Below are 18,769 nucleotides of genomic sequence, written 5' to 3' on the forward strand. Positions count from 1 at the left end.
GTTTTCTTCTGTTACCGATTTTTCAATTGGCTGGCTAAACAACTTTAATGGAAGTAGGTATTATCTTTAGTTCATTAGGCTTTAGGCTATTTATTTTTATTATATTTCTCAGGACTGTTACCTATTTTATCTCTGTTTACGTACATTTATTGTGGGAAAAAGTGGGACGAACTAATTGCTGATATCTCTGAAGGGACTAGAATACTATGGTATTAGATCTTCTTTGAGTCATCATGTATAGACCAGTGGGTCTAGACAAAGTGCACATTTTAATCGCAAACCAGTCGAAAAGTGGTAGAAAAGCCTTTTTTTGTATGGAGTTTAACGGATTGATTTTTGATTTTTCAAGTATAGAAATACCTACCTATTCCACTATTCTACTGTCTTACCATGGATTAATCTAAAGTCAACCATGATATCAGATTGCATAAGCAACCAAAGGCATCTTATCGGGAAATCATTAAAACTTCGTCGTCAAAAGTACGTTTTTTTGGAACTATTAAGGCAGTAGAGACAAATAAACAAAGTGATTTTATAAATTTTATTTAGGAACAGTCCCAAAAGCTTCTGCTAGTAGAGTCGGCTCTCTCTTATTATAGTTATTATTTCAATACGCGCTACGTATAGTGATGAGACACGATATAGTTTTTCCAAGCGAGTAGGCCCTTTCGGGAAATTCTACAAAAACTATCTCATAAGGACTTCAGCTCATATCAAATGATTTGACTAGGGAATAGCGTGGTTTACTTTATGATTCTAGCCCTAGTTCTACACCACTTCAGGGCCTGGGAATTGAGGTGTACGCTGATTGATGATGACGCATTACACCGAATATATTACACGTGGCTACGCTATTGGGCAGACTTGGCTTTCGAGAAAAATTGGAAACGAAATTGATGGTAGCCTTTTACCTTGGGGGTTGGTTTATTTAGAAATATTGGCAGCCACAAAAGTAAATTTATTCCCTAGTTAATAATTTTATGTCACAGGTTTCTAAACTCTTTTCAATCTTAAGAATTGGTTCGAGTATTGTAGTAAGTTGACTGTGTACGCACAATATTCAATTTGTAGGTAATATTAGAGGGAAGTTATTTTTATTCGATTATTTCTTCCACGAAACTTAATTCCTTTTATAATAGAAAAGAACACCTGTTCTGTGGAGGAAAATACTCAGAGATCGATTTCCTCGTAAAAACAAATTGAGTTATAAAAGAGGTTATTGGAAAAATGATGAGAAAGTAAACGTATATTAAAGTTTCATGTTACTTAGGTTTTTAATGTTGTATTTAGTTGAATCTCTTCTATTTTTTATTTTATCGACTTTTCCTATTTGTTTTGTTGTGTTACGTCGCGTGATTATAAGTAGGTAAATGAAGTAAATAGGCTCATAAAGTTTGTTGCTAGTTATTACAAATACTGCTACAGACGGTTAACACGTAGTAGATTTTTTAGCAAGTTCAATACGACAATACGAGGTTTGTCAGGGTAGGTCCCTCTTTCCCACTGGGCACTGAGTAGGGCCTCAAGATCGATTTTTTTAGAGAAAAAGAGCCCCCTTGATCATTTCATGCCCAGGATAGGTTAATGATTCTGGTTATGAATTCTTTAATAAATATAAAATATATAACAACAGTCATGATTATACCACATTTTGTGTTCTGCGTGAAAGGGCTAAGCGAGTAGAACAGAAATGCTATGATGATTACATTAAGCGTACTGAAAATGCTATAATTGAGCAACCTAAAATGTTTTGGTCGTTTGTTAGATCTAGTAAAAGTGGTTCAAATATTATTCCTTCAACTTTACATTACAAGGACCAATCCGCAAATACGGGTGAAGAAATCTGTAATCTTTTTGCCTCCTACTTTCATTCTACATTTCTCTCTTCACCTTTAAGTAACACTTATGTTTTTTCCGGAGTTCTAAATGGGAATGATTCAAACACTATTAGTGACATTGAGATTGATTCCGATAAAGTTTTCAAACTACTTAAATCAGTAGACTTAAGTAAAGGTGCTGGGCCAGATAAAATCGTGCCATTGTTCATTCTTAAATGTGCAAAATACTTAACCCTACCACTTACTATTTTATTCAGGCGATCAATTTCGGAAGGAATCGTGCCTGTAATTTGGAAATCTGCATTCATCACACCCGTGCACAAAAGTGGCTGTAAGAGTGAGATAGGGAATTATAGGCCTATATCAAAACTTTGCATATTTGCAAAAATCTTTGAAAGAATAGTGTATGCTGAAGTTTATGGGGCTCTGTCATCGAAGTTTATCCCAGAGCAACACGGATTCTTAAAAAAGAGGTCAACAGCCTCAAATCTGTTACTGTTCACGGACTTTACCACTTCTTGCATGGACTCTGGAGGACAAGTGGACGCCATTTTCACTGATTACAGTAAAGCTTTCGATCGGATTGATCATGTGTTGCTATTGCGAAAACTTCTCCTTGCAGGAGTTCATGGTAACCTGTTTAGATGGTTTACCTCATACATTGAAAATCGATCTCAGGCTGTAGTGGTGAATGGCTTCTCTTCTTGCTGGACCAATATTCCCTCAGGCGTCCCTCAAGGTTCCTTATTGGGACCCTTGCTCTTTAATATCTTCATAAACGATGTGTGTACTTGCTTCAAACATTCAAAATTTCTTCTTTACGCTGATGATATGAAGATATTTAAAAATATTTGCTCTTATGATGACTCTCGTTTTCTTCAGGAGGATCTGGATAGGTTTGAGCAGTATTGCTCCTTGAATAGGTTGGATTTAAACGTTGCAAAATGTAATTTTATATGTTTCACACGTAAAAGGAAGCCACTGTGCAACACATACTATCTTAGGGGACAGGAACTGAAGGAAGTGGTGGAGATACGAGACCTAGGTATCATACATGATACTAAATTGACGTATGAGAAACACGTGGACAATATTGCTAAAAGAGCTAGGAGAGCAATGGGTTTTATTATGAGAACGTGTTCACAATTCAATGATATCAAAGTACCCAAAATTCTATTCTGTTCCTTGGTGCGAAGTACCCTCGAGTATTGTTCTCAGGTCTGGAACCCTCGTTATAAGGTCCACTCTGACAGACTGGAATCCGTTCAACGTAGGTTTATGAGGTTCTTGCAGTACAAGTGTGGGATTCGTGATTCTGACTATGAGACTAGATGTCGTAGATTCCATATTTTACCCCTTAAACACAGAAGAGCAATTGCGGATATCATATTTTTAGTAAAAATCGCACAGAATTATATTGATTCTCCAGAACTGCTCTCGAAAATCTGTCTCAAAGTTCCTAATAGAACTGTTAGGCTGCCTATTTATATAAATATCCAGCTGCAGTACCAACTACAGACAGAATTCATTCTTTTTGCGATCGGCATGTGAAGTAATCAAATTGGTTACCATTCCTGAACTCGATTTGTTTAACTCGAAACCAAATCTCTTTAGGGACACATTGGCTAAATCTTGGTTCGACGGTTCATCAGCTGTTTAATGTAGGTATAGATCTTAATTTAAAAATAACTCTCTCATGTAAGCGAATTGGCTTTTGTTGTATAATTGTATTGCTACACATTTATGCGAAAACATGTAAATGGTGTATAGTTTCTTAAGCAGTGGTTAATCTTTTATTGTTTCACTGTATGTTTTCCAAACAAAATAAAATAAAAATAAATAAATGATGGTTCTGGATCATGAACCAAGTGCTGGGCTTGGGGGTTCCAGTGTACGGCTCCGTCCAGCCCTTCGCTAGCTACTGTTGACTTAGAGCACTTGGTGTGGTGACCGTACAGTTAAAGTCTAGCGTGAACACAGCAGTGGGTAGATACAGCATAAGTACGCTACTGGCTAGGGTCTGATGGCCGCATGAGCTGGAGGACACCTCCAGACATTCGGCCCCAAATTCACGCATCGTCCAGCTCTTTGTTACTATTGTTAATTCACCAGATCGCTTAGTGTGATGCCCATACAGCCGGTTGAGGTTCAACGTAACTACAGCAGTGGGTATCGCACAGCATAAGTACGCTACTGGATAGGGTCTGAGGGCCGCATGAGCTGAAGGACACCGTCAGACCTTCGTCCCCAAGTTCACGCATCGTCCAACCCTTCGCTAGCTACTGTTGACTTAGAGCACTTGGTGTAGTGACCGTACAGTTAAAATCTAGCGTGAGCACTGCAGTGGGTAGCGGACAGTATAAGTACGCTACTGGCTAGAGTCTGACGGCTGCATGAACTGGAGGACACCTCCAGATCTTCGTTCCCAAGTTTACGCATCGTCCAGCTCTTCGGTAGCTACTGGTTACTCACTAGATCGCTTGGTGTGATGCCCATACAGCCGGTTGAGGTCCAGTGTGAGGACAGCAGGGAGCAGCATAAGTACGCTACTGGCAAGTTGCCAAGTTCAGCCCTTTGCTAGCCATTGTTAAGTCTAAACTATTAGGAAGTCGTACCTTAATTTCTAACTCCTCCTATGTTTTTTTGATTAATTTCGTTTCGGGTCCAATGACAGTTTAACTTTCCCCCGGGACAAACTTGACCTTCATTGGTTGGGTTTTTATGGCGGTCAAGCTGTAGATCCTGGACACAGGAGTTGCAGCGGTGGGAACGAGAGGTGGGAATAGTCCCGTTTAGCTACTGTTAACTCACCAGATCGCTTGGTATGGTGCCCATACAGCCGGTTGAGGTCCAGCGTCAGCACAGCAGAGTGCAGCGCGCAACAAAAGTACGCTACTGTCGCATGAGCTAGAGGACACCTCCAGATCTTCGTACCCAAGTTCACGCATCATCCAGACCTTCGGTAGCCACTGGTTACTCACCAGATCGCTTGGTATGGTGCCCATACAGCCGGTTGAGGTCCAGCGTGAGGACAGCAGGAGGCAGCGCGCAGCACACCGCTAGGAGCGCGGCGACGCACGCCGCTACACGGCACGACGACATCTCTGCAACAAACGGATTCATCATCAGCATCATTATTATCTAAGATTACACTAGAATAGTTCGAGAAGCGATTGAAATTAAGAAACATAAAAATTTCAATCGGAAGGACGGATTAAAATTGTCACCAGTGTGGAATCCTGTAATTAATAAATGCAAACCGCGAATATTGCCGTCAAGTACGAATACGGATAGTACTGTGAGTGTTGTGTGTCGTGCTAACAACACTAGTGGTATTGTAACAAATGACAATATGAGGGTAGTTGAAAATTTCCAAGCCCGCCCGAACGGACGACGCCGCGAGCCGCCAGTCTGCTTGTGACCACGGCTCACTAACTCAATAATAAACGGCGCGTTAAGACCCGTGTCTTACTATTTTAATCATTATTATCATCATAAGGTCATTGTGGTCCACCTGTAAGGTGGACCTCATAAAGGTAGCAGGAAGGCGCTGGATGCAGGCCGCTACGAACCGGGCGACGTGGATATCGGGGGAGGCCTATGTGCAGCAGTGAACGTCCTGTGGCTGAAATGATGATGATGATAAAGGTCGTTAGTCTCCACAACAGGAGCACGCACGGGAAGCGCCTGGATGAGGGCAGCGTAAGGCCGGTCGTTACGGAAATCCTTAGGCAGGTCTTTGTCCAGCACAGCAGTAGATGGCTTCTAGTTGAAACTATTTACCAAAGACAAATGGAGGCTTTAGCCTGCACTCTACAGCTGGCGAGGTCAATAGTTTATGCCTTGATCACACCTACCGAGTGGACGAGCGAGACAGTAAAATGATACTAGGCCGAGAGAGTTGGGTGAGAGAGTCACCTACTCGAGCGCTCGGCCGAGCACTCGGCGTAATGTTCATAAACACCGAGTACTCGGCCGAGAGCACTGGCTCACCCGTATAGCCTTGATCATACTACACGTACCGAGCAAACGGGCGAGACGGTGCTCTCGGCCGAGTACTCGGTGCGTATGAACATTACGCCGAGTGCTCGGCCACAAGCTCGGCGGAGCGCTCGAGTATGTGACTCGCTCACCCAATTGTCTCGACCGAGTAAACATTTCACTGTCTCGCCTGTTTGCTTGGTACGTGTGATCAAGGCTTTTGCTCGGTACGTGTGATCAAGGCATAGGGCAATTTTAAATATTTTTTTCGAATGAAAATTGAAGGCCACTATACTTAGCCCAAAAGTATCGGTATTGCCGGAATTTTAAATCAAACGATTTCGAAATCATGTCATGTCGCTAAAAATGCAATCCTTTGAGAGACTGTTGCATAAAATTCTGAAAAATAAAGCATTAAAACTCCACGAAATGTGCAGATTTAGAATTCTTCTCACGTCCTGGCCGCATAAAGTGGAACTCTGGCATCCACTCAAAGAAAGTTTAATGATGTTTGATATTTTGGATAAAGAAGGTCGAGTCCGATGGGATTTGTAGCATTATTACTGGCGTAGGAAATGTTAAAACGAGATGTAAATGACGTGAACAAGAATAAGAGGAAGTACAGTCGATAACACATTAGATTTTTTTTTGTTGTAGAAGCAAAATCGCATAATTATAATACAATGACATAGGATGCTGTATAGAGTTGAAACTGATATGCCGTCATCATTTTCCTCATTGCTGTGTCACCTCACATCACTCTATCTCTGTATCACTATTAAGCTTCTTTAAATAATGCTACGATCAATACAAAGTACATTATTATCATTTTTTGTAACATAAGTAGGTGAGATAAATAAAATATTCATTTGGACCCAAACTATCATCACAAAAAACTGTTTCTTGGTTTTCTTTTTTCATACGAGTAAAACGTAATAAGGGAAATACTCCTTATTTTGTAGGTAAATTAGTTTTTCCTACATATTACTGAATAATAAAATAGGTAAGTCGTATTAATTGAGTAAGGTACAATGTGTTTTAGTTTTTCCTTCCTAAAGTAAATGTCTAAAAACTAGATGTAAAGTATAATCTTTATTAATATGCATAATAAAACCTAGAGATATTTAATGGAGATTCAGGAGCGGGCATGACCCCACTTGGTGCTTATTTTGTTATTAATTATGGACCTTTCATTAAACGCCGCTGTTTTCATTAAAATAATTCAACGGGCCATTTTTCTTATGTTTATGAAACTGCTGTTGGGTTTATTCAAAACGGTGTAAATTATACGGTATTCTGGTTTAGAGAGTTATAAAAAATTAAGGTGTAAGGGATTCAGTGGGATTTTTCTTCTGATTAAAACTCGGCTTAGAAAAAATAAAAAAGTAGGTAAATAAGTTGAGAAAAGTTCACATTTCTGGATTAATACTTAAATTTTCATTTATTTATTCAGCCTTACAATATGCATTATGAAAAGAGACTATTCTGTTTAACATCATCTCATCGTTTATTATGTACTTACCTATCTATCAAGTACATAAACGACAACCTCGTTTTGGAATTCTCGAATAGAGAAATCTGGCAGATATGTACTAAAATTATCGAGTTATCAACACGCATTGTTTGTATTGTACAGGTAACTATCTAATCTATCAATCCTTTTACTACTTGGCTACTTCTACTGACAGAGGCTCATTAAAAACAGGCCTCATTACTTCTTTCTTTTAGATTACAAGAAACTTATTCTGTAAAGTCTAGTCTCAGTACATAACACAATTAAACCAAGTTCTAAATGAGCATGTAGGTTTCCCTCCAAGTTATCCCAATTAGAGTCAAGACGATCGTATTACCCTCTCGTCGATTAGTTTCGAATTAAACGAAGTTCAACCCTAATCGATAGTTAACGTTCGAGTAACTTCGAAGTTTTGCTTGAGTGGATTTTTAGTTCGATAACTTGGAGAAATTTAATAGTATTAAGTTCTACAGTGGAGTTTTGTAGCTTGAGATGCTTTTGATAATAGTTTTGATCATAAGAAACTTTGAGAAGTTATTTTTCCTCGGTTGATTTGTTTTACTGAACGCTTAAATTATTCTAGCATTTTCTAGCTAGCCTCTAAAACCTCTATTGGATTTATTTGTTAGTACCTACTCGCTAGAGAGTCATTTGTTTTGCTTAATTTATTTTAGACTACTTCAATGAGGTTTTACAACAATTTAACTAAAGTTTTGAATAATTAACAGAATTAAACATGATTTAGCAACCCGAGAGAGATGGCTGAAAGTGATTAATGCCTTTGCTATAATGTTTACAAGCCGTAATTAAAAAAGTAAATGAAAAAGGCCATTATGCTGTTTCATTAAAACGAATAGGGCTATTCCACTCTGGGTTCTTTTAAAAAGAAAAAAAAGAACAGTCTCGCCTCTCGAGGGCAATAACAACAGTTCTCGACATCAGAAAACAAAGTACCTAGTTACTAATGTTATGTTTCAGAGGGTAAGTACTTTATGTGTGTAATTATGAATGAGAAATGCACGTTTGTTTTCTTCAGTATAATTTCAGGCTTTTTAGGTAGGCGATGTCATTTGGTTTGTTTTATTTCTACTTTCATTCATAATTAAAATTTGTAGATATAGGTTAGTGTAGTTTAGGTATAGGTTTGTCTAACGAGACAAACGGTTAACGAACCGCTCGTGTTAAACTCATGTTTGTATTACGGGTGGGTTCACCAAAATAGATTAACTACTTGACAAACATTAACAACAACACCTTAAAAATAAAATTGATAGTGATTGTTGACAGGCCGTGGTGATCACTACCATCTTGACTCACATGATAGTTTGCCTAAAAATACTCTATAGAGGCATTATGCAATATACAGTATCACAGGGAAGGCGCTGGATGCAGGCCGCCACCAACCGGCCATTGTGGAAATCATTGAGGGAGGCCTATGTTCAGCATTGGACGTCCTGTGGCTGAAATGATGATGATGATGAATATGATAGTTTTCATGACTGTTACGACAGTATAAGAACCTACATGAGTAGGCTGATCCTTCTAGGCTGTTGCCAAGTTAGCTGAAGTTTGAACTAATTAAAAGTTTGCGGTTTCTGCCACTCGCCATTAACCGAATGTCACTTGTAGCTTTAGTGCTTGTGTTGTTATGTAGTGACGTAGGGTGTTTTGGTTACGGATATTTTTGGGTATTTTTGTTACTATCAAGCTTATGAAATTAAAATTTCTAAACGATTAGAGTCGCTTCCAGGCTAAATTTGAAAGGCGGGAATCGAACCCAGGAATTCAGTTAGGCAGTTCGATTTTTTCAAGTTGTTTATCGAAAAAAGCTAAAGAAACTTTTGAATGATTTTGTGTGAATTACGGATAGTGACGTCGGTCCAATGACCCCACCTCGTAAATGTGAGCTCATTGCTTCGACATAGTGTAAGCAATACCTTTAGCTACAGCTTTTAAAGTTCTGCTTAATGTTTACGTCAAAAGAAAGTGGCACAGGAATCTTGATAAGGAAATAATAAAACTCTGAGTTTAAAATGGATATAAATTAAAACAGCCTACACCTCTACTAAATATATCAACCTTTTTATCCATTTCACGCAGAATTACACAAGCTCAGTCTCTTGCAATCTATTCAAAAGTTTTTATTGTTGTACCATTACGTTTTCTCGGAATGTTGTTTGGATATGTATTTCGAGAAATAATAAAACTTCAGGCATTGAGTTTAAGCACGTACTTCGAGATTATCTGGCTGAGACGTACAGGAAAACAGTAATAATTTAGTTTAGTATCGTAATAGAGTCCTAAGCTTTTTATTTACACTTGTCTTAAAGCAAATCTATTTGTTTGTATTTTAGTAACATTTATAATAAAAAAAAAATTGTCACAGCAAGTAAATAAAACAACAACAATAGGTACAATAAGAACTAAATCAAAGGTAAGTACTGCGCCACTGTGCCAATAGGCTCACGCTAAAATTCTAAAAGTTAGCCGAATTTTCATTAAAGTGCAAAGATAGAGTGTACCTACCTTAGACAATGATAAATCGGCAAGTAACAGACTTGCAAAACTACGCGAAGAAACAAGTTTAAAATAAAGAAAGCAGTTACGAATACGGTTCTAAAACGAAGAACTCGTATAAAATACATTTGGGATAGTAACAAAGTTCTTTGTAGTGCTGCTAGTTACCTAGTTTAATGTAGTAATTCAAAACAACATAGAAAAAAGTAAAAAATATTAACTAACTAGCGGCCGCCCGCGACTTCGTACGCGTTACGCGTGGATCCTGTTTTACCCCCTTTTCCCGAATTTTCTTTGCTATAAACCTCACGGAGCCCGAGACCTTTCCAACGAATGCAAAACCGTGGAAATCGGTTCGTGCGTTCTGGAGTTATAGCGTCATGGAGGAAAACCCGACTTATTTTTATATAGTAGACTAACGGCCGCCGGGACTTCGTACGCGTGGATCCCGTTTTACCCCCTTAGGAGTGGAGTTTCGTAAAATCCTTTCTTAGAGGATGCCTACGTCATAACATCTACCTGCATGCCAAATTTCAGCCCGATCCGTCCAGTGGTTTGGGCTGTGCGTTTATAGATCACTATGTCAGTTAGTCAGTCACCTTTGAGTTATATGTATAATATTTAGATGTTGCAGAGAGAATAATGAAAGCTCTATTAATTAATAACTTTAATCATAATGCAGTGCTTTCATAGAGTGGGCAAATAGTTACCTAGTTACGCGTGGTTTGAACGTGGTATTGTATAATTTACTGGCAGGCAAACATTTAATTTCGTCAGTCCATTGTTAAAACAAACGTGATAATAATGAGCGAATGCAATGCAATTTCGAAAACAAACTAGGCGAGATATTGTATTCGGTAAATCATTTATAATTTAATCCTTTGAAAAGTGGTTACTGAATGTAATTCACTGGTGTTTTACTAATAACTCGAATATTTTGTATGTTATTAATATGAATGCTGATGTTATTTGTATATTTGAATAATTACGGCATATCTATGGAAAAGCTAAATATTGGGCTTTGGATTGAAAAGTTATAGGTCTAGTACTTAACTCAATCAGTACCTGAGGTATGGCAGCGGCACGGGAGGGGTGACATTGACATATTATGACGTGACAGAGCATTTTTTTTTAATGGCAACCAAACCTCTCTGTGAGGTTTATTTCTGCCAATGTCGAGTGAAAAATAATTGACATAGTTATCAATAGAACGTGGGTGTTTCAGTTCTATTGATTTTTCATGGATTCCGTGGAGTTAAGTATGCCCGTAAGCAGGTTTCGAGACGCCACCGGGTCCAAAGCGGGTTGTTCATACGACAACCCACTCGACACTCGATGCGCACTCAAATTCCAAGTATTTCAATGGATGAATGGAATGAATAAATTATAATTTATCACTTCACTGCACTTTAGAACACAAAATAACACCAAATTTGTACACTAAAGTCCATTAAATAATAAATTGAAACCATTAAAACAGATCGACCATGCTTCCCGTTCAACTACCCTCCACGGAAGAGCATATAAATCTGAAGGAAATCTGAAGTTTCGCAGACGTTTGACATTATCAAAACACCCTCCCGTGCGGCTTCCAAGTTTGGTTGTCATCTGTCTACTATTTTATAGAGCTTAGATGTAGAGTTTGAACTGTATAAAAATATGTTCAAGTTTCACGTACCTAAATAATGTTGATTGATGTTTCTGGGCGGGCTGCGCCCTTCTGCTAAACTGGCATCCGCAGAATACCAGTGGTCGTGACGTGCTCTCTGCCGTCACGGCTTATACTGAGCAGATGCCATTTTGGTGCGTGTACTCTGTTTTTAGTGTTTAAGTTGTTATTTATTTGTAACGCTTTTATAAATACTCGCATCAAATAAATACTTTCTTTCTTTCTTTCTTTCTTTCTAAGTTCCATATCTCAGGCATTGACTGAGTTCAGCTAGAACTAAAGTTTTATGTGCTGGCTACTGTATAAATAATGTATTCAATAATAATAATAATTAAACTCAGGACTTAAGAACAATACAAGATTTATATCCAAGACGAAAAAGTATTTTAACCAAAAAAATACTTTTTTATTTTCGCGGGACAAAGACCTAAATAAATAGACGTAGATACTCATACATTATATATAATAAGTGTACATATTTATTGCACCTATTTGATCCTACTTAATATTATAAATGCGAAAGTTTGGATGTTTGGATGTCTGGATGTTTGTTACTCTTTCACGCAAAAACTACTAAACGGATTTTGATGAAACTTTACAGTATTATTGTTTACAACCCAATAACATATAGGTAGGCTATAATATGACGATCTGTGACAAACGAAATTTCACGCGGGTGAAGCCGAGGGCAAAAGCTAGTATAACATAAAAGAATAAACTACCTACATGAATTTCTTGACCCGCTCTCAAATAGGTTGTTATTTTAGGATAACCTTTTACTTCGGTATTAATTTTATCTTTTGGCTTCTTTTATTATAACGGCGTTGACGTCAAACTTATTGAAACCGAAGGGATCGATGATAAAAATATTATACTTACCTTACCCTTAATATTAAGAAGCCAATAGAGTTTAGCTAATTTTATTTGTTTGGTCTCTGTGATTTTAAAGAACATTACAAAACATTTTAACATTTTATATAAACATTTTTATGTTTTATCCTAGTTTGCATTGATTTGATGCCGCCACTAAACTCAATTGAATAACCATTTATCGGTTTAAAAACTACAAAAGTCGAATTTCACAGCTTTTTTTAACACTAACTGAGATTTTAGGGTGATTTCAGTGATTTTTTATTATTGTTAACCGTCCTTTTAAATATTAATTATCCTGAAAATCAGAATTGAAAAGTTTTTATATTGACTACCATCTAATTTTCAAATGGTTCAGTCGAACGCTGCGCTAGGTGGCGCTAGTTGTCTTATTTGGGGCAATTTGATTGGCTGATAAAAAGTTCTGGCGACGTTTGACGAACCAATCAAATCATTGTTATGAAAACTCTTTAGTTTGCAACCGTAATAATTATTATTTTGTCACGATTTTTGAGACTGAAATGTGAAAATACCCGTACTGAAGTGTCAACCGTTAAAATATTGTGATGTGTATTGTGTATTGTGCAAACTTTATTAGTGCTCGTGAACTATGTGTCTCAGAAGGACTTATGGATTACATAGTCAGTCGAGCCTCGTGTATTGGCATCTTGCAAAGGGTGCTGAAGCCGATCCTGGTCTATTTTTGAGGTTAGTGGATTTCCATCATTGTTTGTTACTTGGAGTGACTTACCGCTTCCTTTTGCAGTTCCTGAACGTTTTTCTTAGCGAGTAGTAAAATTAGTTCCCACGTTTTTTTCGTTTCTTGACTTTCGCGGTTTGCGTTTAGCCACATCGAAAGCTCTCACTATAATCGCATTGTTTTCGACTACGAACAACTACTGCAGTATTTTTACACATTAGATATTTTTTGCCTTAGTTCACTACTTTTAATAACTTTAATCGATCATAAAAAACTTAATTCAGCCCGCCTAGACAAGTTGCACTTTTTTATCGAATCGAAAATCGAATCCGTCAAAACTCCAGGCTTTTCGAACACTTTTCGACTGGTTTGCGATTAATTATAATGTGCACTTTGTCTAGACCCATTGATAACTAACCACAGAATATAATATTGGGTATTAATATTCAATATCATGTATAATAATTTATTTATCTACAAAGCTGTATTTACTCGTATTACTGGAATTACCTCAAGACCCTTAAGCCCATGTCGAGAGAAACTGGATATTCAGTTTGATTAATGGCTTCAGTGCTCCAACATTATTGGAGCAACATTGAAACTATATTTAGATGGAACTAAGTATATACTTAATCAGCCAGACAATTTTTCACTTCGAGTATAAAACCATTATTTATTTTTGGTATAGTTAATCCATCAATATCAAGTCAACGAGCCAAAAATAGGAAAGTACTTACATATAACTACATATATTAATTTATCAACAACACGAATCGATCTTTGATCACTTAGGGTTTTGAATATCAAGCCATCAAGTTATAAAGTAGGACAATCAGTTAAATCTAGTAACTAGATTATGATTTAGGAGAAAGGTAATTTAGTCCATCATCATCATCATCATTTCAGCCATAGGACGTCCACTGCTGAACATAGGCCTCCCCCAATGCTTTCCATGTTGATCGATTGGCAGCGGATTAATTTAGTCCGAAGCGCCTTAAAGTACATTCTATACGATACTTCAATTGATTGGTTGTGATACTAATTCGTTTTAATACTATAGAAGATTTATTACATGTTTAGGATACTTAACACGCGTTAAGTTTCAATAGTGAAATGGGCTCTATCTCTTAACATATTGGCGCAGTTACACTACGAGAAATTAATCGGACCGAAGCATGAACACGCACACCTGAGTAAAAAGTACTTATGGGTGACGTACGGCTAAACTGAAACGCGTGTTTATACTATCTTTCCCGATCAATTTCCCGCATAGTGTAGCCGCGACAATATGGCGGATATACACCACCGATCAGCCCATTATGTGATGCAAATGCAGCACAAATCCAAGGACTGCGGCCCTCATATAAATATTTAGTAGTTTTTCCGCAATGCAGGAAAAACAGGCAGAAGAAAGAGTTTTTTTCCGTATTCAAATTACTTTTGTAGATGTGGTCGAAAATTCCGAATTCAGATATAATTTTATCTACGGTGGAAATGGTGTCATAAAATTTATTCGTAAGGCTGGGTTGCACCATCTTACTTTAAAAAATCTGTCAAACTCCATATACAAAAACCACCGGTTAACGTCAAAGTACGGTCAAAGTTAGGTGGTGCAACTCGGCCAAGCCCCTATATCACTATGCGTGTTAATTCAATAATGTTTTAACGAAGTATCTCACGTCTGAATAATAAGTTGTATCTCACGTACGATTAGGTACGTAATGTAAACGTTTGTCGAGTTATGTTATGCTTCCATGTCACGCACCTAACCATGAAGTCCCGCTTAGTGTCGGTCATATCGTAAAAACTATTTGTTTTTCACGACAATGTTCAGTCCCCCTGCAGGTAACGTAGGCCTTTGTAAACACGGCTCACACTTAATTCATCTGTCGCAATTACCACAACCTAAAAATTGTCGGTTGACGATCAAAAACAAAGCTTGTTGCTAAGGAAATGCCATCTAAATTGACCCCGGAAACCCTTTTAGTCTCTTATTAAAAGGTTCAGATGAGATTGTAAAGAAAAATACTTGGCATTTTAAAGCCATCTGAAGCCTTAATTGTAACTTTAGAAAACAAGGGAGCATGGAAAAATCGTTCTGTCAGACACAACTAACGAGAATTTGTTACAACACAAAATGGGTCAGTGTGTTTAGTAAACACACTGACCCATACTCTGTGGATTTTTTTCTGTAGATTGTGTAATAACAAATTACTAATAGTCCCGTTAGCCCCTCGTACTAAGCTAAATATGCTTGTGTCACGAGTGAGCTCACTACAATACTCGAGCGGCGGCGGGGACCGAACCCGCATTCCCCGGATCACGAGTCGGCCAGTCCGACCCCTTCACCGCTCGGCTATCGTGCCTTTAGAATACCATAGCAAAGGATGTAGTAAAGTAATTGCGATTAAAAAATGCTCAAAGATTGAATGATGGCGCTTGAGGATTAGAATGGAATGTTGTAGGAAGTTTTTCTGGTTATCATGCACTGTTCTATTTTCGGCTCGATAAATAAATAAATAAATATCCTTGGACATTTTAAACTGCGCTTCTAGTCCCAAACTAAGCAAAGCTTGTACTATAGGTACTAGACATCGGATATAAACGTACTTAAATACTTTCTTTTTTGTTAATACATACTTATTATACATAGAAAACACCCAGTCCAATACAAACAAATATGTTCATGCACACAAATAGATAGGTAGCTCTTGATGTTGTGTTAATCAATGCTCATTTTTATGAAGCTGGCCAAATAATATCACACTTTAACCTTGAAAAGGGAGGCATTTACTTCATTTAGGCTGTGAAACACCAGTATGTTTTTCTTTCAGAACAAAAACCGTCCCTTTACCAATATTGTTTGTTTGTATTGTACCTACCAATACGTTTGTACCAATAAGTTTACCGTCCTACCAATAAGTAGTGATGACAAAATTTTGCAATATGTTTCAAATCTATATCTATAAAAGCGAAAGGGTCACTGATTGACTGACTCACTCATCATGAAATCTCAGAAACTACAAGTTCTAGGAGTTTCAAAATAATGGGGGTTCCTTTTAGAACGTACGTTCGTGCTCACTAAGACGGGATGCGACGGGCCACTAGTAATTTATAATCTTTATTAAATTAGGTTGTTTATTTTTATCAATCTCTCTTATTTCCATCAGTGTCAAGCTGTTGTGAGTCAAAAAACCCGGATAATCTATTCCAGGATTCACGTAATACTTGCATCAAACCTACTTTACTTACTTCAACTACGTCACTAACGAGATTATACGAGAAAGCCAAGAGGCTGAGATTGTATTTCAAAGCTAGAAGTTTTTATAAATTGCTCTTGCCTGCCTTTAAACTTAAGCAGGTACGAAACATCTTCGATTTTGCATTTGTGATTTGATGCAACTTGCTTGTTAATCTTTTAAAAAGTTATTAAGTTTATAACATGAAAATAAAATGGGAATTTGTAAAGATTTTAAAGGGTGACCTTCGTTATTTCTTTATTAAGAAGCAAAGTAAAAAAAAGTGTAGTTATATTTTTTTATTGCCGATAAGGCTTTAAAGGTTTTAATATTTTAATTGTTCGTGTTCAAAAACACTGCTGATGAATGTCCCGTTTTTGTCAAAGGAAACAATTTGTTTTTATAATTAATGGGTGCTAATTAAAAACCTTGTTTTTATTAACAACTTTTCGTCAAAGTTAATTACAAAGGAATCGTGCCTGAGCTGTGTAAATTAAAAAGAAGTTCGCAATTTAACTGTAAATGTTTAATTGTTCACGATTTTAAAATACTTTTACCTAAAAATTATAAACGTAGAAATGAGTAATTTGATAAAACGATAAAGTTAGTTAATTATTCTCTTATTATAACTATACCTAAGTAGTTTTAGATAGTTTATCTCTTTTGTGACTTATTAATTAACGTACCAAAGAATGTAGGTAAGTTGCTAGTTATAGAGGAAGCTATCCGACAAAAATCTCTATGAGCCCCGTGAAAGCAAGTAGATTATTACCTAACTGCACCAGAAGGAGGGTTATGTTTTTCTGACATACAAGTTCCTAGCTATGAGATGATTTACAAATAACCCTCCTTCTGGCGCAATCGGGTAAAAACAAAAGAAAGTAGGTAAATATAACGTTTTCTTCGAATGCTTTCCATAGATTGGTCCGGCGCAGAAGTGAAGTAAAACGTATTTCTTCAGAAAAGAGTTTCTTTGCATGACTCAAAGCTTTCTTAGCCCGTTGGAGGAGCTTTTTAAATCTTAAATAACGTTCCGGTTTAAAAATCGCACGCCATTTTTAAAATGCGCATACGAAATAGAAAAGTTTTCTTAAAGTTAAGTACTTCGGTAAATATTTAGCACCAAATCGTATGTTCTGTTTAAGCACTGGATTTATTTAAAAAACCTTAAAACATCCAGGTGCTCTTCGCAACCTTTAAAATCATTGGTACCGAGCTTTGGTTAGCTATTTGTTGTTTGATTTTTACCACATGAATTTTGAATTTAAGCTCTCAACGTTACAGTCAATATATCGATGTCCACAGAGTTAAATGGCGGTTACTTTCGGGCTAGTGTCTCTCCAGGGGCTATTAAAAGCGTCCGTAAAACGACATTATAAATAAGCTCTACCTACGGTGTTAAAGCAGACACATTAGCTGGATTTAGGATCCGCTTTAGGTGTGGAGTTGGCCACGGCTAGACTATTAACCTTTTTAAGGTGGTTGAAATAGTGACCACATTTAGAGCGCTGCCTTGATTTATGAGAAAAATAATTTAAAAGATTTACAAGTTAAAGGGCGACCCGAATTTTACCTGAAGCTATTAGATATTCAAATTCAAAACGTTTATTGCATGTCACATTATAATTTATAGTGGTGTTACAAAATAGAGGTAGGTATACATGTGACGCCCTGTGAAGGTACAGCAAAACATCATAGAGAGGGTTAGTATCTACCTTAAATGAATTTAAAATAAGATTTAGTTAGTTTTAAATGGTCAATACATTTTGTATGTACCCTAATTTTGGTCCCAGGTGATAGGTAATTATGATATACGTACCTATATCGAAAATATTTTAAAATACTGGACTATTCGTTCTATGGAAATAGATAATAATATGAATATGATTTTCTGTTTTTATTCGATGTAAGTATATTTTCCTGATCCATTTGTTTCCCAAACAATTTTCCTAGTAAATGTTTCAGCATAAATTAGGATATTAATGAACTCGTCAGTTTCAAAGGTCAGTACCTCTAGTAGGAAAAACTTTCGAGTTCGTTTCGTTGCGTATTCAAAGTGTCATCGAAAAATTTTGTATGAAAAATTAAACAGCGCCCCCTATATTATAGCCGCCCTAGGGGGCGCTGTTTAATTTTTCATACAAAATTTTTCGATGACACTTTGAATACGCAACGAAACGAACTCGAAAGTTTTTCCTACTAGAGGTACAGCTCTCTGTAAACGGAATTAACCGGGATAATCCAGTTCCGGATTGGTTATTAATTATTCCTTTGCATTTCCTAATTAGTAGGTTCTGTTTTCCGGGCTGTGAGCATGTTATGGTATTTGATAGGTGATAATAACTTCATGTACGAAAAGGAATATACTTACAGTCATCTACCGAACACTATAACCCAGGCCTTTTCAAGGCGAGAGTGAATAGGCACTTACAGGGCAGAGGC

At 37.1% G+C, this 18,769-nt stretch overlaps 2 protein-coding genes across 2 annotated transcripts in view; one reads left to right on the forward strand and one right to left on the reverse strand.

The window, feature by feature from the left end:
• The window catches only part of LOC135081443 (nucleolar protein dao-5-like), a 190,512-nt gene that overhangs the window by 24,072 nt on the left and 147,671 nt on the right, over positions 1-18,769 (forward strand). The window lies entirely within an intron of this gene.
• The window catches only part of LOC135081451 (IDLSRF-like peptide), a 123,815-nt gene that overhangs the window by 17,794 nt on the left and 87,252 nt on the right, over positions 1-18,769 (reverse strand). The window contains exon 2 of the mRNA XM_063976145.1: positions 4,820-4,942. Coding sequence (XP_063832215.1) covers positions 4,820-4,940 — 121 coding nt within the window. The 5' untranslated portion in view covers positions 4,941-4,942. The remainder of the gene's footprint in view (positions 1-4,819; positions 4,943-18,769) is intronic.

This window comes from Ostrinia nubilalis, chromosome 20 (assembly GCF_963855985.1).
Source record: "Ostrinia nubilalis chromosome 20, ilOstNubi1.1, whole genome shotgun sequence".
NCBI lineage: Eukaryota > Metazoa > Arthropoda > Insecta > Lepidoptera > Crambidae > Ostrinia > Ostrinia nubilalis.